Source organism: Lepidochelys kempii, chromosome 12, assembly GCF_965140285.1.
Source record: "Lepidochelys kempii isolate rLepKem1 chromosome 12, rLepKem1.hap1, whole genome shotgun sequence".
NCBI lineage: Eukaryota > Metazoa > Chordata > Testudines > Cheloniidae > Lepidochelys > Lepidochelys kempii.
The window spans coordinates 34906613-34931765 of record NC_136391.1 but is presented as its reverse complement, the minus strand read 5'-3'; the positions used below and the strand labels follow the sequence as shown (position 1 = coordinate 34931765).

The 25153-nt window shown below is 40.3% G+C and overlaps 1 protein-coding gene across 1 annotated transcript in view; it reads right to left on the bottom strand.

The window, feature by feature from the left end:
• Nucleotides 1-19017: 19017 nt before the first annotated feature.
• The window catches only part of CDH13 (cadherin 13), a 786172-nt gene continuing 780036 nt past the window's right edge, over nucleotides 19018-25153 (bottom strand). The window contains exon 14 of the mRNA XM_073308069.1: nucleotides 19018-24737. Coding sequence (XP_073164170.1) covers nucleotides 24730-24737 — 8 coding nt within the window. The 3' untranslated portion in view covers nucleotides 19018-24729. The remainder of the gene's footprint in view (nucleotides 24738-25153) is intronic.

Sequence of the window (25153 nt, the reverse complement as noted above, 5' to 3'; positions counted from 1 at the left end):
TTTGCTACAACCACATACTTTCCCCATTAAAATTAGTAGGAGCAAGGGAGGTGATTTTGCCTCCATCTGTGGCATTGGTGAGAGTGATACTGGAATACTGTGTTCAGTTCTGGTGAGCACGTTTTTGAAAGGTTGTAGAAAAATTGGAGTGGGTGCAGAAAATAGCCATAAAAATCATTCAAGGGCTGGAAAAAATGCCTTCCTTTGAGAGACTTAAGGAACTCAATCTGTTTAGTTTATCAAAAAGAAGACTGCTAGTTAACTTGATTAAGTGTGCATATCTTCATGGGGAGAAAATACCAGGTACTAAAGACCTCTGTAACCTGGCAGAGAAAGACGCACTAAAAATAATGCCTGGAAGTTAAAGCCAGACAAATTCAAATTAGATATAAGGTGCAATTTGTTAATCATGAGCGTGATTAACCCCTGGAATAAACTACCAAGGGAAGTGGTGGATTCTCTGTGTCTTGATATATTCAAGTCAAGCCTGTATGCCTTTTAGGCTGTTGGTGTACTGTGACCGTTGTCATAACATGACATATCACATTGTGCATTGCTATTACCGGCATGCCACAATATGATAGTCAAAATATTCTATTGATTTATTTTATACTATTTTATTTTTAAACTATTTTTAAAATCATCAGGGACAGCTGCTATTTAGCATGGATTGAAACATCTTATCTTATTTTATGTCTCTTGTTTGCATTGAAATGAAACTGTTTGACATTTTGTCTCTGTGAACAAGAAAAGAAGATAAGCCCTCAGCCCCAGGTGAGAATTAGATGCCCAAATACCTTTGATGATCATTGAATCATAGAAACGTAGGATGCCAGGTCAGGCCAGCAGATGGATGCCTCCATCCCCCTTAGAAGCGAGTCACCGACTGCCACCACTCTTTGTTTCTTCTTGAGAGTGGTGACCGTGATCCTCCCAGCCTCGGAGATATGTAGCTTCTCCTCCACCACCTTTGAGGGAGATTCCTCATCCCCCATTCCCAGGGCAGCATACTGGATGGATGGAGTGCTGGGACAAAGATGGAACACTGCATGGTGCCAGAAGTAATCAGCAGCCAGCTTCCTCCCTGTGAAGGAGCAGTTCCCTCCTCCCCTGGTGATGCTAGTGCAGTCCTCTCCAGCTGGATGGTTTTCTCATCGGTGGAGGTCTCTGTACACATGTTTTCAATGAATTGCTGATGTGAACTGATGCTCCTCAGCCTAGCCACCTCCCCCTGTAGCTCTGCACCCTGCTTCCTGAGAGAGTCTACAAGTGGACACTTCTCACATTGGATGTTCTTCTCAGCCTGGCTTTTTAGGGCAGGAAATGAAGGCCACAGTCTCTGAAATCCACCCCATGACATGGGTAGAGGCATCCATGGTCAGGTTTTCAGTCTGGACACAGGTGCAGGTTGTGGTGGTGCTGACCTTGGTGATGTGGCATTTCCATACCATGCTGACAAACTCCCTCTCAGACTCCCCTGTTTGCTAACACCACTTGATCACTTAACAGCTGTCTTCGAAGCCCTTCTTTCCTAGGAAAGCCCTGCCCCCTCCTCAACCCACAGGGAAGGATGAGCACAAGAGTGATCAAAGGACAGGAGGCTAGAGCCTTGCCATGTCCATTCAGCAAGCAGACAGTAGGCCTCTGGCCCTCACTCTCACACAGTCCACACAGTCAATGTTAAGCAAGCCAAAAGAAAATCCAAGCAGACAAACAAGCGTGCTCCCTCACTCCAAGAATTAGTCCCCGCACCTTCTTCAGCAGGGGCTCTCCCTCTTAAACTCCCCTGTTTGCCTTGGTTGCTTAGTGTCTGGCTTTTAAGCCCTTCTGTCCTTTCCCCTCATTAACACTGGGCTTCAATGTACTAATGAGATGAGCAGCTGTTTTCAATGTCCTTGTGTTAGCATGGAATCATTTTTCTAGGATACTAAAAACAGCTGGTCCTTTAGCTAGTGCACTGAGTGCTTATCTTCTTTTCCAGATCCAAGTGTCAAAATGCCAAACTGTTTCCTTACACCACAAACAGTAAACACATTGTTTTCCAATGTAGGATAAAATGTTTCAATCACTACTAAGCAGCTGCATGAATGACCTGCCATGTTATGCACTATTACCAATGTGTCATGAAATAATGAAACAATATATAAAAGTAATCAAAAATCAAAAAATCAAAACAAAAAAGGCGTTTGGAAACAAAGTTTCAATTGTTTTCTGAATTGAAATTACTCAAAATGAAAAAAGAAATTTTTTCCCTTGGGAAATTTTGTCAAAATCCATTCAGTTGCACAAAAACCAATTGGTTTAACCAAAATGTTAAACTCTTCCAACGAAAAATATCCAACCAGTTCTGCATCTTACCTATTCCCACCTCTGAAGGAGAAAGGATGGTTCAGTTTTCATGTTTATTCAAATTTAATTATCTCTTCTGACACTGCCAACAAAAGTATAAATAGTCTGCATCACAGAACCAATGCTGTCGAGTCCATCAACTTACCTTGCATACCCCGCTTTATGACTGTCACACAGTAATGACTTTTGGCTTATCACCCAGCTGTGTTAGATGCTAACCAGCAATCTCAGTTGAATGGCTCAATATCCTTGAGCCATTCAGTCACTTGCAATCATAAATAGTCTATTCTTTTATCTTCAAAAAGAAGTTTAATATTGTGGCAGGTTTCTTTTTAACTCAAACATCAGAGAAGAATTTATCTCAGCTGCTTCGCAGTTTCATTTACTCTTCAGAAACGTTCTCTTTGAAGGTTTAATCTAACAGCTTTCAGAAATGTTGCAATAAACTTGTTCATTTGTAGATTCACCAAAAATAAAAATCTCTTTTGTTTTTTGCATTTCAGTTGACGTTCCGTGCTTGTGGAAGATCAACTAATTAGTTTTTAGGCAAATTAATCTTCAAGTAACACTAGGAGGTGAGAAGTTAATTCTCTTGCATTCCTAATTTCTTTATGACTACTTAATTATTTGTGAATGTTTCTTGGGCACAGTTATAGAAATGGAACTCAACATGGGGTCAAGCAGTGCCCCAATGGAGGGAGAAAGGTAAAAGCTTTGCAAATTTGACATGCGTGTGGGTTGCTTTGAGATTGGCATTTACTGCCTGTCAATACCATCTTTTGTTTGGTAATTGTAAAGTACTAATCATCAACAACAATTTTCTTTATAGCCCTGTACATTTCCAAAGAGTGTTACAAATTCAGAAGAAGACACATTCACTTTCGTAAAAGAACTTACAATCTAAAGGACAAATTTTTGCCCTGGCTTAAATCAGTGCAAGCTGCTGAATCAAGGTGAGCAAAGAGGCTGGGAAAATGCTGTCAACAGAAATGAGAATGGAGATGTCAGTAATGCAAGATTTTCTAGGCACTTGTAGATGGAGATGATTAAATTTCAGGTGGTAAGAGATAAGAAGCCATTGGAGGGATTCCAGCAGGGGATGTTACATGATCAAAGAAGTGAAAAAGGAACATGAGTTTAGCAGGAACATTTGTACAGTCTGAAAAGGGGAAAGACAAGGAAGCAGGATAGGTAAAAACGTATGCTCCATCCACTGTTTGTTGTATCCATTTGCTCTCATGTTGTACTAGGTTGTAAACTCTTTGGCACAGAGATCATCTTTTTGCTGTGCATGTGTGTAAGTTATATACATAGGTTTTAACTAGGACTAGTCAAAAAATCCAAATGATTTTTTGTGAAAAATTTAGGTCTTTGTTTCCTTGGTGTTTTGAGAATGGTTTGAGTTTTGAAGAACAAAAAATAAAAACATGGATAGACTCCAATTTTACAAACTACTTGCGGATGGAGTTCATCAAATAACGTTCTAAAGCTGAACATCTCAAAATTACGCTGGGCCCGTCAGTACAATGCACTGCAACAATTTCATCTTCTCCTTCAAACCACTGCAAAGCGATTCCCAATGCATTGAAGACATCAGCTGAAGGCTCACTGACTTGCTCTTAATCAACATCACTTTTATTACATGATTTTTTTGCTTCCAGTCAGGAAAAATGATTCCTGTGACTGGGATTGGTGTTAGTAAAAAATTGAGGTTCTATAGTAAAGCTAAACTAAATATTTTACTTCATTTTGTTTTATTTCAAATTCTATTTGCATTTAGGTTTTTGAAAACTAAAAAAAGGTTTTTTTAAACTTTGTTTTGTTTTCTTGGTTTTTATTCTCCCTTTTCGGTGGAAAAAAATTAAAAAGGGAGAGAAAGTGAAGCAAAACTCCCACTTCTTTTCATTTTTCGCATTGGCGCACCCAAGTCTCATTAAAGCCAATAGAAAGTTCCTTGTTAATGTCATTGGCAGCTAGATCAGGCCATAAATATGGAAGGAGGTCAAGAGCAAAGAGAACAGGAAGGAGAGTCCGATTGACAATGGAGACAAAGAAAAGCAGAGGATGGGAACTGGAGAAGTAGTAGAAACCCAAAGTAGGTGCTAAATTCATTAGCCACAAAACTCTTCACTATCATTGAGAAAAGCAGAGAAGCAGTGTTAGTCCTACTTTGAGCAGGGGGTTGGACTAGATGACCTCCTGAGGTCTCTTCCAACCCTAATATTTGATGACTCTATGATTCTAACAGCAGGCAACGAAAAGCCCTGTACCATTCCAATAAGGCCCATCCATGTTGAATTTATTTTTCAGACAATTGTATCCAACCAATTGCATCACCTTCTTCTCCTCTTGACAAAATAAAAGCAATATAGCTTTACAAAAAAGTATAATATGCCAGTGGTTTCTTGAGAGATTTCTTCTTGCAGTTATAGGTGTCATAGACAGGGAATTGATGTATCTGGCTTTCTTCTTTGCATGTTCTTGGTACCACAAGCTGTGAACAGCAGGCTTTCAATTAATTTAAACTAACTTTCCATCTGCTCCAACAAATGTAGGATTTGAGTGAAAGACAGTATGATGGAGTGACATGAAATACGCAAATAGCAAGCACTAATGTGAAAGGCAGTCTTCTGTGGAAAATGTAATAACCACGGTGCATTCTTTCTACTCTATGGCAAAGGCTCACTTTATTGAAAAATTATTATTGTTCTCAATATTTTCCTAACCAATACAAGAGACGAAAGCTTTCATGAAGGAGATAGAGATTTAAATTTTTTACATAGCATTGTAATTTGAAGAACAGGATATGTCAGATCAATTTCTTGTTAATTGCCACTTTAAGCAAGCTTTATGTTATGGAATTATTTCATTACCTTTCTGCTGTTAAAACAAAACAACACAAATGCCAAATGTGCTTAGAACTCTGACAGCTTGGGGCCTGTTATCAACTTGATCAGAATGCTGGTTTGAAGAAATACTATGCTCGCTCAGCAAATAAAAGTTCCAACAAAAGGATTTAAATTTCACAAGCAAAGGCCACCGTGAAACAGCTACAATTCAATTACACTCAAGTAATGACAGACTAAATTACAGCAAGTACATACAACAAAAGCCTTTTGCTAGGAGATGTACACATTTCTCAGGCATTATTGTAGTCCTCTTAGTATAAAGCAGCAACCTAACATTGATTCTGACACTAGCCTTTGAAGCAATGACTATTTAAAAGCTTGAGCTAAATAAATTCCACTGGAGGCTTGCTCCTGCTCCCACCAAACCCTATGGCAGCAGGACTGCACACTTGACTTCCAACTTTTATACAGTATGAGAATTTGCATAGCAAATCTTTTCAAATTCTGGTGCCTTCCCCTTAAATTGCTAGCTTTAAGATCTGTACTTTTCGCCTTGCTTTGACCATAGCGGCTGCTGGCATGGTTATCAAATGCAACTCGAATCAAGATTCTAGGCCTGGAGAGGTGGGTAAGGGTGAGGATGGTCCTAGCATTAATATATAGGAAAGGTGGTGAAAAAAGAAGGTTTTGATTCACATTTAGTCCCAGAATCTCAAAAGTATTTAGCAACCCAACCGCTATGGAGCTGGGCTTTAGTTCTTCACAAAATCAACCTAAATTTATACACACTCTTTCTAACTATGCATATATGGAGGCTAATTATATAGAAGCATAGGGAATACCATGCTGAATCACACCAGTTGACCATCTAGACCCATATTCAGTCTCCAATACTAGCTGCCTCAGCAGAAGAAATCTTATGGAGTAACCTACCCTCAGAGAAAGCTTCCTCCTCACACAAAATAGTTAGAGGTTGGCTTATACCCCAAATCTTGAGGATTTCCCATCTTTTCTAAAACTCTTGGTGTTTTGTAATATTTACTGTTATAAATCTGAACGTTCTTGTTATCCATAAAGGTGCGCAATCCTTTTTTATAGTTCTGCTAAGCTCTTCAATGATATCTTGTGACAATGAGTTCCGCAGGTTATTTCTACATTTTTCAGTGTTGCCTGTTATCAGTATTTAATTTAATACATTTTAATTTCATTGACTGTTTCCTACTTCTTGTATTAAGAGAAATTCCTGATTATATATATTCTATACGGTGGAGGTATTCTGAATGTATGTGAGTGTGGCAGGACTTCAATTCCCCCTAGACCATTAGATGTCGTAGGTCACGACATTTTTATTCAACAGGTAATAGTCCCCTGTTTACATATAAATTATTGGATTTGACCTCTGACCTAAGTGTCATGAGGTATTAGTCATTAGAATTTTCTGACAGTGTCCCTAGATTCCTTCCTAATGTCCACTTAAAATTAAAGAGCTCCCGAGCAAGGTATTTTCCTATAGAATACATCAGATCTTGTGCAGATCTCTGGCTCCCTCGGTGAGACTCATTCAGCAGGCACCATTCAAAAACAATAAGATTTGACAATAGTTATTGCATGGCCCATAGCCCAGAAACTAACAGCTACTTCTGACTGTACTGTGTGATAACTCTTCTGTCAAATGTTAACTTTTAAACAGTAATTATTGTAGAGTACAGCAATACTTGTTACCTGGATGTGACGGTGATAGCTGATTTAGACACAGAGATGAAGAACACAGAGATGAAAAGAGTCACTTTGGTCTCTGAAGGCCAGTTGCTCAAAGCCTTTCGCGCCTAACTCCCAATCAGTGGAAGTTTAGGTGCCTAAATACCTTTAAGGATCAGAACCTCAGTCCGTAAAGGAGCAATTCTTAATTCCCAACAGTCAACCCACTGTACGTTGTTCCAGAACCCAGTTGTCTTCAGTCTCCTCAATGGCCTTTCCAGTCTCAGTTTTTTTCTTTAGTCTTACAGATTCCCAGTTCCTCAAACTCCCTGAGAGATTCCTCAGGATCTCCTGAGCCAAGGTGGACCGTTTCTACCTTGCCTCAGGGCAAATGATCATATCCCTCATGAAGTATATTCTTGTAGACAAATATCCCGGCAGCTGTGGTGGGAAATAATTTAGTTTTCTTGTGACTTAAAGATGAATTTGTTCCCTACTCTCCAGAAACAAAATGCTGGCACATTTGACAACTGTATCACCTACTCCTTTCCCCTGTTATCTTTGTATTAACAACCATTTTTTTAATTTCACTTTCCTATTCCTTATTTTTTTGCATCTCATGTGTTATATCTGCTCTCTGAATTCATTACTGGGATGCCATGTTTCTTGTGCTCAAACAATTTGCTGTTAAAGATAAACATTTTAGCGCTCGCAATGCAGAACCAAGTCATGTGTGTCAGCCACGACATTAATATTAGCAGAAACATACTTTTATACTCTGCTTGTGTTTCATAATTTCACTTACTGCTACAAACAGATCAAATCAGGGTTGTGAAGTCTCTTGGTCAATTTTCAGTTAAAACTGTTACTTTTTTTTTTAAATGGATCGTGCTATGAATGTTTTACATGACACTTACACAGATACAGCAAATAATTTCTTAGAGAATTTATATGCTCACCCTGAAATCCTTGTCAGAGACGTGATTAGACAAGCTTAATTATAGGCAGAATGACAAAGTATGTGTCAGGAAAACTCAACTCTTCTGCCTGCATAAGCAGTTTCAAAGGACTAAGAATGCCCTGCCAATCACACTGATATTTCAGGTGTAGCTTGCTGGTATTTTTTAACCTGCATTAAAAGTGTTTACAAATGGGACTGTTTCATGCACAAGTTTAACATTTAATCAATATGTGTTGAATTTAGATACAAATTGAAGCTATGGCAGAGAGGGAAAAAAAGAATAAAAATGCATTGCCACATCAAGAAAGGAAATGTGAAAATGACAGATTAAGTAATTTAAAATGAAGGCCATTGAGAATGAATACGGGGGATATTTTATTTTATGCCTGAGCTGGATCATTGGTTGAAAATAATCATTTAGTGCAACAAAGACAATAATCCAGAACGGAGATGGAATAGTAAGTTAAAAGGGAAGGCAATAGGATGAGTAATAGAGTTAAGAGACCAAGAATGCAGCGATGCAGGGATGGTAATACAAGTTATTTAACACTGGGAACAATGGCAACTAATGTTAATTAGCACTAATGTGAACACATTTTCTCCTCATAAATCCATTCTTGATGTCAATGAGGGTTGCCTGCATGTAGATTCGGGGAAGAACATGCCCCTAAATTGGCTAGCAAGAAAGAAGGTAAGAGCACCACTGAAAGAAGAGGGCAGAAAGAGACAGGAACCAAAGAGGAAGGAGGAAAGGTTTCAGGGGGCAAATCAAGAAGGATGTGTAACTTACTGGGTAGTGTATGTTTCAGGTCTCCGCTGGGCCCAATCTGCAGAATATGTGAGTTTATCACAGAGCCTCTTAGAGAGCTTGAGTTGCAGCCGCTTGTGTGTTTAGCTCTGGAGGTTCCTGGTTCAATCCCTGTGGGTTAGCCAAGATGATGGTTGTCATAGACGCTCTTTGTTATGTGAAGGATGTTATGGCTGCAGCACTAGCTTCAGCAACTTGACCCCTGTCTGGTCTCACTAAGGGCACCCCCTCAGGTGTTAGGTGCCTGGCCTTCAGCTCCCTCGGCGGGCGGGGCGGGGCAATCTAGCTATTCTACCACTCTTAGACCAAGCCCTGGGCTACAGTATCCATGTACCACTCATTCAGCACCTGTAAATCTTCCCGTCAGGAACTGTGACCAGTGGTTAACACAGGTGACCAGACAGTTTTCTTAAAACAAAGTGTTGTTTTCTTTTAAAAGTAGGAACACAGCAAAGCACACCAGAAACAGGATTTTAACTCAATAAAATATCTATCTTACCTAAGGCTTACCATCCATCTGCAAGCTTAGGAAGGCTTAACTGCTTCAGATGCTCCTGCAGGATCTAGGTCAGTCTGTTCCTCATGAACAGCTCCCTGACAACTACTCCCCACTTCTGGACACAGAGAGAGAGGGGTTTTGTTTTGTTTTTTTACCATATACAATGCTTTTGATCTGGGTGTTCCCAGCATTGGCAAAACAGCTGTTAGCCTGGAAGTAGCACTTTCCTATCTAACAGACCAGGTATTCTTTCTTAACCTCCTGACCCATTTACCAGGGTTTTTTTTTCCCCCTGGTGCCATTGTGTTGTCTCTCTCTTTGTTTCATATTAAACTAAACCACATATGCATATAGTAAACATGCCAGTAACCCAATATAGCTGTACAGTAATATACCCAGCTCATATGTGGTATTCATCAATTATTGTAGATCATCCCCATATCCTTCACACAGGACAATGAGCAATCACATACCTAGAAGACAGGAAAGGTTATTCTGGAGTTTGCAGATGTAGCTGTTTATTTGCAGATTCTGTGTTATTCACTCATTAACTTGTGTTTGTTTGGAGGGGACTCCCCACAAAATTACTCGTGTGACCTCCTCCCGCTCACCCAAATTAGATATATGTATCAGTCCCGAAGAGGCATGGAATGGAAGGCACATAGGTGAGCAAAGCTTGAAAATGGCTCTATTCAAAAGTAAAATTCTTCTAATTTAATAGTAAGATACAAATATACTAAGCCCCTGTCAGGGTAGATTCTGGAAACCAGACAGTTAACTGCTTAGAAGAGCTGAGACAACGAAAGGTGGGTGAAAAAGTCAGCGCAGTTTGGCTCAGAGTGTGTGTGTCTGGAAAGTCCAACTTTTGAGTGAGCTCTCTGGAAGCCAGCTGAGAAGTTATCAGCCATTCAGGAAAACAAACAACAAACTAAGCTTCCAGCACACATGCCAGTAGCATGAGTGCATGGTGAACCAGCGAGCTTCTGGTTGATAACCCCCAATATGAACAAGTTTACCTACAGTCTCTGAGGTTCATTCTGTTTAGCCTGGCAGCCATCTCTAGACACTAGTGGGTCATTGTAATGGCTGTTTCCTCCCCACTTGGCAGAGCTACACCCCGTTCTTCTTAAAGGGGAAATACTCTTCAGCCTGGGAGAGTTACCGGAAACCTATGGATCTGCTGAACATTTACATTAAATTTTAATTGGAGCTTCAAATTTGCTGCAGCTCAAGCATTATGCCCTTAATCACAACGCGAAAGCTCCCCCAAAAAGGAAAAAATAATTTCTGCATCTCGGTACATTCTAAAGAACTTGTTCTCCAAAGGACTCATTCCATTAAATTCCCAAATAATTATTTTAAAAGACTGAAATGTTTGGTTAACCCCCACCACACACAGACAGATACCCGCCCCACCCCCGCACCTTTTGTAAAGATCTTAATGGTTCCCAGATCTAAAAATGTTGGCCATACATGTTAAAACTTCACTGCTTCAAGGTCTTTTTTTCTAGCACTATTTATTATTTCCTTTGGTTCAGCTTAGTTTCTTTCCAGTTTCTTATTTGAAAAAAAAACTATTCAAACCTTTTCTACAAAATTATAAAATCTCCAGATAATTATTCGGATTGAGAACCTGAATAAATAATAATGTGACTGCAAAAGATTTTGTTTTTAACTAGCAAGAGGGTCTGAGTTGAGAGTCAAATGCTTAACTTTTTCCTTTTCACATAGTTGAGGGTCTTCTGAGATCCTGACTTTTAAATGCCAAGTTATTCAGATTCTCTCTTTTTCATTAGTGGTAATTTTGCCTTGGCTTGAGAAAATTGGTTTTAAATTAGTAAACTGTTTAGCAACCCCTGTGACATGTCTTGGATGATGTGCAAGGAATCATGCTGTTCTATAAGACCTGCAAATTGAGTGTCACTTTAAGACTATTGCTTTTCGTTGTACAGGTGCCTTGGAAAAATACTTGTTATGTTCTGTGAACTTGATGTTATTGTTCACAGACTGTTAACAGGCCCCCCCAGGATCGTTCACATCGTTCAGTTCACACCTGGACTTTGCAATAGTTGCAACAATTCACAGAGTTCAAAAATGTCTAGAAGATTTAGACAGTCACACAAAATGTTAATGAAGAGAACAGAACAGAAATCTGAGCCAGGTTTAGAGTGTTGCCAGACTTCTTCAGTACTACATAATGTTGTCGTGAAATAACCAGGACTTTCATCAACCACAGGCCAACTAGGATTTTATTTTTTAAAACAAAAGTGGCAGACTGAAATACAAGGGAAAGTTAGGAAGAAACCCATTGTTTTAGGCTGATGGCATATGTCTTTCAAATTAACTGTTGTGCACCAATGGGTTTTACTTCACATAAAGAACTTTCATGACGTAATGATCCACCAGTAAGATTTGGAGCCTGATTCTCCATTGCCCTGCAGTCATTTACATCCATGCAAAGTGAGAGTAAAATGCTAGCAAATCAGAATGGTTGTGACTTGCACTCACTTTGCATTGGTGTGAGTTACTACACAAGAGGCAAGGCAGTGGAGAATCGACCTTTGGTCTTCTAAAACTTGAAAAACCCCTGGCCAGCCAAACCTCAGATCCAAAGAAGAATTTAGATTTAAAAAACGTTCAGTTCAGTACCTGGGATTTGAACTCACCCGTACAACTTTGGCTTCTGATTCAAATACCTAACCATAAGGTTCCCTTTTCTGGTTCTTATCTGGACCGCAATGGCAGAAATCTCATTAAAAACTGTGAAAGTCCATGAGATTCCCACCATTCAAGATGGCAGACATCTCACATGATCAGCATTTTTGTGAAAATGATGTATGAGTACCAACAGTGCCAAGAAATCAGATACAGAGCTCTGGTTGGGCTTTGAACCAGAATCTCCATCCCTTAGAGGTTTTTAAGGCCCGGCTTGACAAAGCCCTGGCTGGGATGACTTAGTTGGTGTTGGTCCTGCTTTGAGCAGGCGGTTGGACTAGATGTCCTCTTGAGGTCTCTTCCAACCCTAATCTTCTATGATTCTCTGATTCTATGAGCCCAAATAGTTCACCCTAGATTAAGCCTATCCTGGACCTGACTGTGATAGCTGTCTTTGTAGCCAATCTCTGGTTGGAATACTACCCTTCTGCTACTTAACATTTTGTGTGATGCTTTTACAGGAGGAAGTGAATAGAAGAAGCTCATGCTCTCAATTCATGATATGTCACCCTTCTTCTAGCAGGCTGAGTTTTGGATTAAGCAGTTTTGGAGACAGTATGTGAGACTGGAATTCCATCTCTCTGGAGCTTTGATAGGTTCTTTTTCCTCACAACTATCAGAAAGGTATGTTTCATAAAAGTCCAGTTTGTAACCAACAAACATCTTCTGAATCAGAAGAAATTGGACAGCTTGCAAGACATCTTCTTGAATCAGCGACCTTTACTGAGAACAAACAAACAGGGATCTCTCAAAGCTACAAGTTGCTACACAAACTGAGAAAGGGCCAAGAGGCTTGGGAGGCTGAGAGCTTCAGATTATTCTTCCTATTCCCAGTGTTTCAGATTTATTGGAGGGATGGAGAGAGCAGGAAGCCAAGAGATGTTCTTTTACAAAACCAAAACTGAACAAAGACTCGGGTTTAGTTCAGTGGATGAGTAACAGTTGGAGCCACTTTGCCCATCTCTGATTAAAATCCCCTATCAAACAAACAAAACAAAATGACCCCTCCAAAAAGCAAAATCAATCTTTGTCTAGCACTTCATTTAGAACCAAAGAACCAAGCCCTTTGTGTGATTCAGTGACTTGCTGGGCCAAAGTGTGATTCTGCTAGGCCAATGTGTGATTCTCTTATGTAATGACTTGCTGCCAGAAATCCCTGCTTCCATCCCAGTGTATGTCTATGAAGCTTCCTCACATAGCCTAATTCCCATATTAATTAGTGTGCAATGCAAATTAATTCCATTGTATTACTTTTTATTTTCCTAATGAATTGAGGTCTTACAGAGCACTCGCTATTTAACACTAAAGTAAAACGGGCCTCAAATTCTCCTTTTTGTGAAATTGAAGGGTATGTCTTTTCTAAAACTGTCTTCTTTGATTTGAATTACAATTAATTTTAATTAATTTATTTACGCTTGTTATAGATTTGTGATAGCTCAGTCAGAGGATATCATCTGAACTGCACATACTCCTCCCATTTAGAGTCAAAGCAAGAAAGAGAGGAGGGCACTTTTTGATTGTCCCATTAAAAAAAAAAAACAAACATCTTGGATTGCCCCAAAGGATGGAGCAATGTGCAGCAAAATGTTTTATTAGCTTCCTGTCCTCAGTGTTTATTTTACAAAAGAACAATGTGCAGAGTGCCAAGGAACGTTAATTAAGAGGCTAGGAAAGGGATGAAGACCAGGATCTGTGTAAATGGTCACAAAGAGCTACAATTAAAAGTAGGTTTATCTCTGAATTGATACAATAGCAAAACTCGCTCTTTAATGCGAAGGAATACAAGAAAAATTACTAGAAATCAAAGCACATGCATTAAATGTTAGGGTGCCTTAATGGAGAGGGAGATGGAAAAATCAGATAATTCTGTATTTCTTTTGGTGGAAAATATATGAACATATATTCAGCTCCAAGCTGTATTGATTGCTCACTAGCTCAGTATGTCAGGGATGGAATACCTATCAGAGCTAATAATCAGCAAGGTGGGGCAAAATTAGGCCATTTTTTTCCTGCTGTGCCTTGAAGAAACCATAGAAATTAGGGACTGAAAAGATTGATGTGGCCCATCTGTCAGAAAAATCCTATATTAGCTGGAGGATAGACAGGATGATCCAATAGGTTATTCCCTTTACAATCTCTATGGGCTGTACGCAAAGACTCTAGTTTGTCAAATGTTTATAAAGAATATCAGGAAACAGTAAACCTGGGGTGGGGTGGGTAGGTTCAAAAGCGCCTAAAGGGTGTGAGAGCACAAGTCACCTTGACTTTTCCAGGAGACAAAGTCAGTGGAACTTGTGCTCTTAAATCACTTAGGAGCCCAGGCTGAAGCCTGGTAAGTGGGCAAGGGATTCAGATCCCAACCTCCAGCCCGAGCAGGAACACTTACACAGTTATTCCTAGCCTGGCAACCCAACCCCCATGAGCCCAAGTCAATTGACCTGGGCTCTATGACTTGGTGCCGTGAGTTTTTCTTTGCAGTGTAGATATACCTGTAGGTGCTTTGGAAAAACACACCAATATTTTTTAAAATTCTTCATGTTTACCTTTCTTATTGAGGATATTTGTGTTGCAACTCTACCCCCCATCATTGATACCTGGCACATCAGCATCTAATATAGGCAAAGCCTCATGACAACTCAGATGGGTAAACAGTTATGGGCCGCCATCCTAGAATAAGGTCAGCATGGGTGATGTCCAGATGCTGCACAAAGCCTCATTCATTGTGACAGGCAGACATCTCTGCAGAGCTGATTGCAGACTGGGGTTTTGGTTTTCAACTGGTTCAAGATATCTCTTTGGTTGGAGACTGAGCCCTTTTCAAATTGAATAAAGCATTTGGTGGTACCTGGGATGAAGTCCTGGCTCTCCTGAAGGCAATGGCAAACTCAAGTTGACTTTACTGGGGCCAGGATTTCAGCCTTGATCTAGTTATTACAGTATGTAGTTAATAAGTATCAAATTGGGACGTATGAAAACACTGGAATGTGTTACCTAGGGAGGTGGTGGAATCTCCTTCCTTAGAAGTTTTTAAGGTCAGGCTTGACAAAGCCCTGGCTGGGATGATTTAATTGGGGATCGGTCCTGCTTTGAGCAGGGGGTTGGACTAGATGACCTCCTGAGGTCCCTTCTAACCCTGATATTCTATGATTCTATGCAAATGAACATATTGAGGCCTGTTGGGCTGTAACAGCATGACCTCCCCTGGGCTCTGTTTCCAGATTCTAAATATTTCCTTTAGCTTTTTAATTCCAATAATATGAGTTAATCTAATTACGAGAGTAGTGGTTCCCCAACTTGTTCCGCCGCTTGTGCGGGGAAAGCCCCTGGCGGGCCGGGCCGGTTTGTTTACCTGCCGCATCCACAGGTTCAGCCGATCGCGGCTCCCACTGGCCGCGGTTCACTGCTCCAGGCCAATGGGAGCTGCTGGAAGTGGCGGACAGTACGTCCCTCAGCCCTATTGTCCATTAACTTATGTAATTATTTTTTGAACCCAGTCATACTTTTGGGCATCACAACAGACCCTAGTAATGAGGTCCACAGATTGACTATGCATTGTGTGAAGAAATACTTTCTTATGTTTGTTTAAAATCTGCTGCCTATTAATTTCATTAGGCTCTTTTGTTACGTGAAGGGTTAAATAATACTTCCCTATTCAAATTCTCAACACTTATCATGATTTTAGAGCTCTCTATCATATCCCTACTTAGTCGTCTCTTTTCTAAGATGAACATTTCCAGTTGTTTTAATCCCTCCTCATATGTAAACTGTTCCCAACTCCTAATCAGTTTTTGTTGTCTTTCTCCACCAACAGATGCTTAAGAATAACCTTTGAAGAAAATTGGGAATAGTTTGCAAGTTATTCATTAACTGAAACAAGGGGCCAGCTCTAGTTTTCATTCTAACCAGGCCGTTTCAGCATGCCTTGCAAAAAATGAAGGAGCAACTTAGATTTGCCCTTCTAGTTTGGAAATGGTGCTGATTCCAGATCGAAGCCATGAAAAGTGCATCCATTTGCCATTATTAGGGGCACTCTACAACTGCATGTGATAATAGTGAAACACATAGTAAGTAATACATAATAAATCACAGCATAATGTAATGCTGAAAGCGTTGGGATATGGTGACTACTTCCCTTCTGTGCTTACAGGAGCATTGCAGGTCAGAGCATTTGGGGAAAAGGTTGTGTGTAGTTCAGCCAGAGGCATCATAGTTGAGGAAGACCATCTTGGTAGGAGGAGGAGGAGCAATGTCCCTTGTCCGATGTCTGCAGAGAAGGCCTTTGTTCTGAAGCCAGAAGACGTATTTATCTACTATTGAGGGAGAACTCTGTAACTAGCATGAGCAGTGCAAAGTTACACAGTAAAAAATGACGCCTCAGAGCAGAACTTCTAGATCGCTCCTATTAAGGGTGGTAGGGCAAAGACATCATTTAGCCTGATTTAAAAACTCTCAACATCCTCTACTCTCACTGCCAACCTTGTCCTGGCTTGTGTGTTAACCTTGCACTGTTTAAAACTGCTCTTTTAAGATACAGTATGCAGCATCAGCTTAGGTTAATCATAGCCACATTACGGGACCAAATAAAGTCAAGGGCAGGAGCCCTTTGTGGTGGCCTCCAGGTAATGGCCTTTTGCTAAATTTAACCTCAGTTTCCATGTGTTATTTGTTATTTGTAAAGAGCCCCATGCAAAGGTCCTTACTCACTTTATACGCAGTCTGCTCAAGTTCAGGTAGAACAAAAATTGAGGGTGAAAAAGCCAATGGGAGCAGGCCTGTGGGGGGTGAAAAACCACAGAAAGATGACTTCTGTGGTGTGCACTTGAACGTTTCCTTTTTGGAGGTGGAGTTTTGCTCAACCCCATAGAATAAGAAGTGGTTCCTGATGTTCTCTAAGATCTTTTGGACACAAAAGATTACTCATGTGGTGACCTTGAGACTACACCATCTCTACCTGCAGGGTGTAGTGTCAAATGCTTCCTCAAGCAGCAATGTTCCAGGGAATTCCACACAGGCAGCTGCTTCTGGATTCCCCCTTGAAGAGAGGCTTCCCCAACATGGAGCGCTTTTATGCAGAATGCAATACAGCCTGGTGTCTTTTGGATGGATTCAGTTTGGTACTTTCGCAAGAGAAGATGTGCATTCCACCTGACCCTTCCACTCCTGCTCTTGACCTCCATCCTATTCTATTATTACTATGATCTGTATTACTGGTCTTGGAACAGGCCCATCACCATGGTCTCAGAGCACCTGCCAGAGTTAGAAACCGTGGTGATTCAAGGCAGTAAAGTTTCCTCTTTATTCCACCCCACAGAGGAGTAAGTTGCATGAGAATTTTTTTTCTACGTGTGTGTTCCAGAGCGGTTTCTGGGTTATGAGTTGCTTTGTGGGAAATCAAAGTTACAGAAGAGAAGTGGTGAGGATTGTGAATCCTAATGTCCTGGGAAATCTGTTGTCATGCTCACATGAGGTTCACCAGTAATGTGGACAGTTCCATTGTTCCTGCTGTGTAGAGCGGTCAAGTTAAAATCCCAGTGGGTGTCCTGGGTCCAGAACATTGAAGGCCTAGAAAATCAGGACTTTAAATTTGGGGGTCTGATTTCTGAGAATCTCTGCAGTGGCATCATGGAGTTCTGGGGTGCATGGAATGATCTGGCTCTGAGAATAGGCCTCAGGAATGACCCCATACTAATAATCTGAACTGTAATTCTCTTGACGCATTGGCAGGAAGGATCCAGCAGAATTGCAGCAGGTTGAGCCCACTACCTTAACATTAGCATTTAAATATATCAGGCTAAGAAAAGATTGTGACGAGCAATCAATCCACATGGTGGGAGAGAACATCTAAGGGGTAGAGCCACTGTAAGGTAATTCCAGTATGGTAACTTTATTGGAAAACCCTTCCCTGAACCTCCCATGAGAACACAAGGTTAAACCATCAGTAAGATGCACATGGCAGAGCGAGTCTGAGCCCATCTCTTGCCAACTATATTATAGAAACAAAGGTCTGGGCAATTTTACCTTGGATGAGAATTCCCTTAGTTTTCTGGGTCATCTCTGGAGCTCAAGAGAAGCTATCAGTACTTGCTAGAGGACATCATCTTGGAATGCAAGTGGACTGGGAACCACTGCTGACACTCAGCACTGCACAGTGGCAGGAATCTAGTACTGCAGCTTCCCGTAGCGTTCACTGGTGAATCTTCAGGAAGCTGACTTATGGTTTTGTTGATCTTTTGTTTGGCATTTGATTTTATCATGGGTGGCTTCTCTTGGTAGCCCTTAACTGCCTGCTGATAGAAGAAGGTGATAAGGGCTAGTTGGCTGAAGCCAAAGGATGGTGAAGCCAAAGACCGATGAAGTTTCTTTGCGGCACATAGCCAAGAAATTTGGTAGGAGTGTTGTAACAAAACTTGGGCTTTGGAAGGCGTAATCCTTAACTGAGCTGGTGTATGCAAAATAATCCACTCACCACATTCTTATGAAGTCTGGTGAATGATCTCTAGATTTCTTCCATTCACTATACCCACCTAGTCCCACTCTATGGCCATTGTGTGACAACAAACAGCTCAATTCATTGCCTTAATCAGGGCAACTGGGGGAGGATCTTCAGGGATGACACCTGCCTCTTCCCAGTCAGGGGCCTGAGGTAGGCCAGACATAAAATTAGGTGGGCTATGCCCCCCCCCACTCACCATGAGGTCCACCCCCTCCATGGCCCCTCCCCATGGCCAGGTTGGAGGCTGAAAGCTGGAGCTGAGTACTGTGGGACGCTGGCTGCTCACAGCTAGTAAGATTTGCCCAAGTGGGGCGACCTGGCTGTGGGGCCAGCCGAGCCCTCGGGGAGTAGTGACCATCGGGGGTGTGGCCCAGGAGCCCCGGCTGGGTGGAATGTCCCTCCTGGCCAGTAGCTGCCGCTCTTTCCACTGTGCTGGAGAGCAGCAGCTGCTACAGGGTGGCTATGGCAAATTTCGGGGTGGCTATAGCCCTTGCAAGCCCCCTCCTAGCGCTGCCCCTGAGGCTCTTGCTTCTAGTTCAGTGTGGGGTGGGTTCAGACACCTGTGTCAGCCACAGCAGGGTGATTATACAGCCCCCTTGATTCATGCAATGTTGTTTCAGAAAGGTCTAAACCCAGACGAAAGGATAAAAGCCCAGACATCCTTTATTTGAGCATTTCACAAATAAATTACAAGTTTCTTTGCAACCACATCATAAATCAAAACGTTTATTTACACCTCAGAAACGGCAAGCAATTCAGCAATTAGGGCCTAAAGGAAACATTAACTGGAAAAGTAGCTGAATAAAGTATTCAAATCCAAACAAAAATTCCTGGTGATGACTGAAGGAGACAGAGTTCATTATGGGGCAAACGTGACGATACAGGAGGTTACCATTGGACGTTTCAATTAATCACACAGCATATCTGTACTGAATTCGCCACCATACACATTTTCATTTTACAATCCTAGTTCATGGGCAGGGCGCGTATGCATGCCCACGCATGCACTGTCCCTTTAGACTACATTCATTTAACCTCAAAACATCAAATACAGCCACTTATTAATGCAGAGGAGAAGCATAACTTTCAGAGGATGGGTATAGCTCCATATAGCCATCCTGCTAATACTGAAGAAAGTTAGGGTTCTTTCTGTATCCCCCTTCACACTGCTACTGACTTGCTGGTACATAGACAACTAAAACAAAAGGAGTCAGTAAACAAGTATGCATATCTTCAAATTATGTAAATCAATATAAAGAGCGAGAGAGCCGAGTGAGGCTTAAATCAATACAACATCAGAGGTGGGAATAAACTATTTATTTTCAGCAGTTTGGGTTGACCCTGCATAAACCACGCCCCTTCTTAAGTTGAATGTTCATCCATAATTCATAGAATTAAACTGCTTATTCCAAATCCCCATGCTGTGTAATCTCACTCTCCCCCTCTACATATATTATATATAGCTCTATATATGTATGTGTGTATCTCTATATATCTACATATATACACACACATAGCAATTGTGCAACTAGTAACTTTCACTGAGCATTTTTGTGTGTATTCATTTCATTTGGACATTGAGAAGTTAGCGATCATCAAAACTTGTGGTTAGGTAAAGTAGTCACAGCAATGGGCTGTACGTTTTACACAGTAAAATAGTTATCTGTATCTAGCTTTGTTTTCCAAAATAATTTGCATGTGAACTTCAAGGTTACAAATCACCAAGAGCTAAATGGGAAAGAATTGTTTTTGGTTTTGTTGTTTTGCTCCCTTTGGGAGATGTAGCACTTGGACAAAAGACGGTTCTACAGATACTGTAATGGGAATACATAATCCTATATTTTCCCTTGGACCTGCTATTCTTGAGCCAGTGTCATTTTTTATTGTCATTCATCTTTTATTCAACTTTTTTACATGAAATGAGATAAGCACATTTGGTAAGAATTTGGCTTCTGGACAAACAATAATGTGATCCGTGTACAAAACTCTGCTGTGTGATCAAATGGCTAAATGCATTGGTAGAAACCGAGGGGGCAAATTAGCAATCACCATGCTTTAGGAAACTAGTGATGCAAAGGAATGGCTAGTGGTAAAACAAGCATAACCATAACACACAGGCTTCTCTTTTTCTGTAACGGTAAAATAAAGCATTGAAACCAGGTCGCCTATCAACTGACTGGAAATCCTTAATTTAATAAATGAGTTTGTATTACAGTGGACCCTAGTTTAAATGATCACCAAAGAGACCAACAAGACTTGCTTGGCTAGAAGTGTGGTCATTCTAAATAAAAGTTAAACCAAATTGTGTTGGGGACCTTAGGGATACTTTAACGGGGTCAGCGAAGGAAGTGAGTCAGATAGACTTTAGGTTTCCCTAAGTTCAAGACAAACCTACAATAACAGATAAATGATTTCCAAGTGTCTTATGACAAGTTATGTTATTTTACTATGTACAGCAGACTGAATAAAGCAATGTGTTGAGAAATGAGATGAAATATCTCAAGGTATAGGGTCTTACGGACAGGCTGGATTTTCATCTTTCATCTCTGGTTAATGGAGTTATTCATGGAAATGTGATGAGAATCTGGCTCCATGGGTCTATTACCAAAACATCGTTCCACTGTAATCTAACTCTTATTTGATCCCCACCATGAAATTCAGCTGGTTTTCTTTTGTTTTGAGCTTCAGACCTGCAGTTACTGAACATAATGTACATTAATATATGCACATAGGCATAATGCGAGCACACTCATGAGGTGTATTGACAGGGCTTCAATTAGCAAGTACACTGAAAATGACACAATTACCCTGCTAATCAACACCATTCTTTGATTAACTCGATAATTGTCATATTGGATTCATGTTTTACCAGAAAATACAGGATTTTGAAATTAAATGATTTATACCGGCACTGCTTTGCGTATGCTTCAAAATGAAAATGATTAAATTCAGCGTCTTTCAAAATACAGACAACTTTGCATGTATTGCACACACATACACACAGAGAGAAATAAATGTTGTAGCAACTAAAATAGCTAAATTCATATAACTGATGGATTATGAAAATAGCAAGGCATACCTGAACAAGTTTTAAACTTAATCCAACATAAAAAGGAAGAGCAAAAGTTATGAGGTTTTTCTTTTTGGTCTTTTCTGATTTTGCATGACATGAAATGCTTCCAAATTCTGCTAGTTTCTGAGTTTCAGGAAATGACATCACTTTGGGCCTTTTCCCTCATGTAAGGAACCCCATACGTTTTAATGGGGTTTCTCTCTTTAATAATACTGTAAGATTTGCCCTATTGGGCTTCTTGATAGATGTTCTTTCTTGAATATGGAAACTTGGGAAATGAGGACAAAATATTAAGATGGCAGGTAGGTTTCCTCTTTTCGTGCCTCGAATGCCCAGAGGTTAACTCAAGCTGGAGCCTTCGGGCATATGAACAGGAGATGATGGGGACTGAGATTTCAGACCCTCCCACCCCAGTTTTGGATGAGAAAGTCAGGGAGGTATTGGTACCTCTGTGATCCAGAGCCTCCACTGGGGAATATCCTCATTGATAACCACCCCGTGTATAGGTCAATTTTTTTGCAATATTATTTGAGACGTTACTCTGCACTGTGGACTCTTATTGCACAGGTAAAGGGTAGGCAACTGGCTTTACCCAGTAGCTTGTTGCTAGGCCAGATTCAAACAGAAAATTTTTATTCCTGGATTTGGGCCCCCTTAGGAGGATCCATAATGTGCTAGGTTCTGAACAAGAAGCAGGGATAGCTTCTCATCATAACTCACACAAAGCCCAGTGAAGTCAATGGGAATCTTTTCACTGACAGACTTTGAATGATGTCCATATGCAGGGGGAGGAAGGATCCCATTAGAAAAATATATTTATGTGGAAGGATAGTCGTTGTTTCCGTTACATTCAAGTGAAAAGTTTAGTAGATCAAGGCATGGGATGCAATTCCTCTTTGGGAAAGATCCACAGTGTATTTAGCATTCATCTATTTTCCTTTTGCAAATTTTGCATTTAACGCTTGTTTATATATATAAGTGATTGGTGATTATAAAGCAGCAGCATTTGCTTACCACAATGCCTGGGGCAGACGGCATGGAATGGAAGCATGCCCATGTTCAGGTAGGAGTAACATTTGAGATCAGGCACTTCCTGCTTAAAGGCCTGCAGTTGCTTAATGAACCTTTCTGAAATTCTTTTCTAAAGAACCTCCCATTGACCTCTAAGTACTACTGTGGTAACTCAGACACCTATGACCTGTGAAAGAAGCAAGGTCAGTGAGAGTTTTTGCTGGGTGCGGACTTCAAGTGTTAAGCTCTCCGATTAAAAAAACCCAGCTTTTTGTGTCAAGGCAGTTTATATCTTATGAAGAAATCTAAAAATTTAGGGAAGTCCACAACATAAACTAACTTTTTTGCTGTCACCATTATTAATTATTATTATTATTACTTTACTTAAAAAGGACCTGTTGTAATATTTGGTATAATACAGGAAGTCAGAGAAAAGCTATTGTACAGCAATTTTTCACCACCAATACACATTTAATATCTAGTGTAACATCATGAAAAAAACTAAATGTGTGTTTGGAATTTATTTTTTATACTTCCAAAAAGCTTTAATACTGAAACATATACATGATGTGGAAGGTATGTGTATAATCTCACGGCAGTAATGACAACATACAGAATGACCCATAAGTACTGTAAAAACGCTAACCCAAAAACGCAGCTGTGACGATCTATTGCATAAGAAAGCATTGGTGTTTAAACTTTAAATAAGCAAGTTTATTAAAATATTCTAAGACATTTAACCTCACCCTAGTTACTGGCAAGCTCTAGTAAAAGCCACAGTCTGCCACTAGTATAATTTTTTGTGTGTGTTAATTTTATAAAAAATTTGGTGTGAGCTTTGATGGATCATTTACAATTTATTAACAGGATCATCATCTTGATACAGTTAGAAGTTTTTTGTTTACCTTACATGCTCACAGAATAAAAAAAGGATTAATATTCATACATAATGACACCTTTTAATTCCAGGTTTGCAAACAAGTTATTTCACACACACAGAGAAATGATCTTGTTACTTTTAATTGAAAACTGTGCGTACATGTATATGTATGTGTGTGTGTATATATATACTCTCCAAACTGTATATATGAATATATTTATACAATACAATTTCCTCACTGTGCTCAGGGACGTCAATGAGAGCTGTATGGGGACAGAGCGAGAACAGGCCTTTGTGGTCAGGGAGTCGAAAGAGAGATGATCAATGCATCTGAGAAATCCCTGTACTCCTACTATTCACACAGGCCTTCTGACACGTAAACATCTACCTATCTGATTGCCCCTGCAGATCAGGCACTAAGAAGTTTAAAATGTCCTCAGCTGCACCAGCAAATAATTATCGGCAGGAGCAAAAAGAGAGGCTGGGTTAAGGCCCCTTTAAAATCAAGCCCAGAGTGTCCCAATATTATATGAAATGACCCATAGTGCATTTGACTGCTTTCAGCCCCCTTGCAAATCACAGCCTCCTTATCTCCCAGGGCTGCTGTCATTGTAATGTGGAGTGAAAAGCTGCTTTCACTGCTGCTTCCTCAGTACTACCTGTGGCTGAAGGAAAGAAATCTTGATTGGAAATAGAGCACTGGGAATTTGCGTCTCTTGTACACTGAGCCTGAGGTAAATGAAGTGACCTTGTGGTATAGCTGGCACTACTGACATGGCAATTTTAATGGTATAGTTGCAGTTGCTCTCGTCTTTTGTGTTACACCATTGTATAAACAACATATACAATGGGTTTAGCTATGACAGGACAATTCTAACTCACCTATGGCCCTGTTACTCTGTCCTGTCCCTCCCCAGCTTCAGGCAAATGTCTCATAAAAGCTAAACCTATTGTGTATCTCTTCTCTGCATATAAATATATATATACACACATACATTCATACATATACAGATACCATCCCACAGACAAAAAAATTGTTTCTGAACAGTTGAATAGCAACAAGTCAACAGATAGAAAAAAATGGATTCATTCTATATTCAGCTCGCAGAAGGTCAAGTGGAGATGTCATGGTCTTTTAACATTCAGTGAAAATTCGCATAAACCTTGCATCTTGCAAGAGAAATCCATTATTGAACAACAGTAAGGGCAGAGGTTGCCAAACACTGACGTACAGTCGGATAGACTAAGTGAGGTTGCAAATTAAACTGAATCTGGAGCAACTGAGGCCTAGTAGTGAAGAACAGTAATTGTAAACTGCGATCTTCAGATTTGATGTTTTCCTTTTCTTGTTGCCATGGCAACTCGGTAGGACAGCTTCAAATGTCAGGAGTTCTTACAGACCTAGGTGATGGGAAATGTGTGTGGTTATTACTGAGCAGGATCACAGCATTCTCTAAATATTCCTTAAGGGAAAAATACATCAAATTCCTCATTGGGTTGTATGCATATTATTAAGCAGTTGCAGCTAAATCATCCTGGTTCGGAAGCAATTATTTGAAGGCAGAAATCTATGGGAGAAATGCCACTTCTGCCATTTAAGGATCTTTAACAGTGCATAGCCAAGAGGTCTGAGCTTAAAAGAGGAGACAGGAACTCCTGTGACCTGATCCTCTTGTACCTTGCACCTTAGTCAATTACACCCGTGTAAAGTGAGATCAAATACCAACCAGTACACTTTTTTCAACCAATGAACAGTGCAGGAAACCCAGGCAACTTTTTAAAGAACATGTACTTTAAAAAAATCATAATTCTATTGG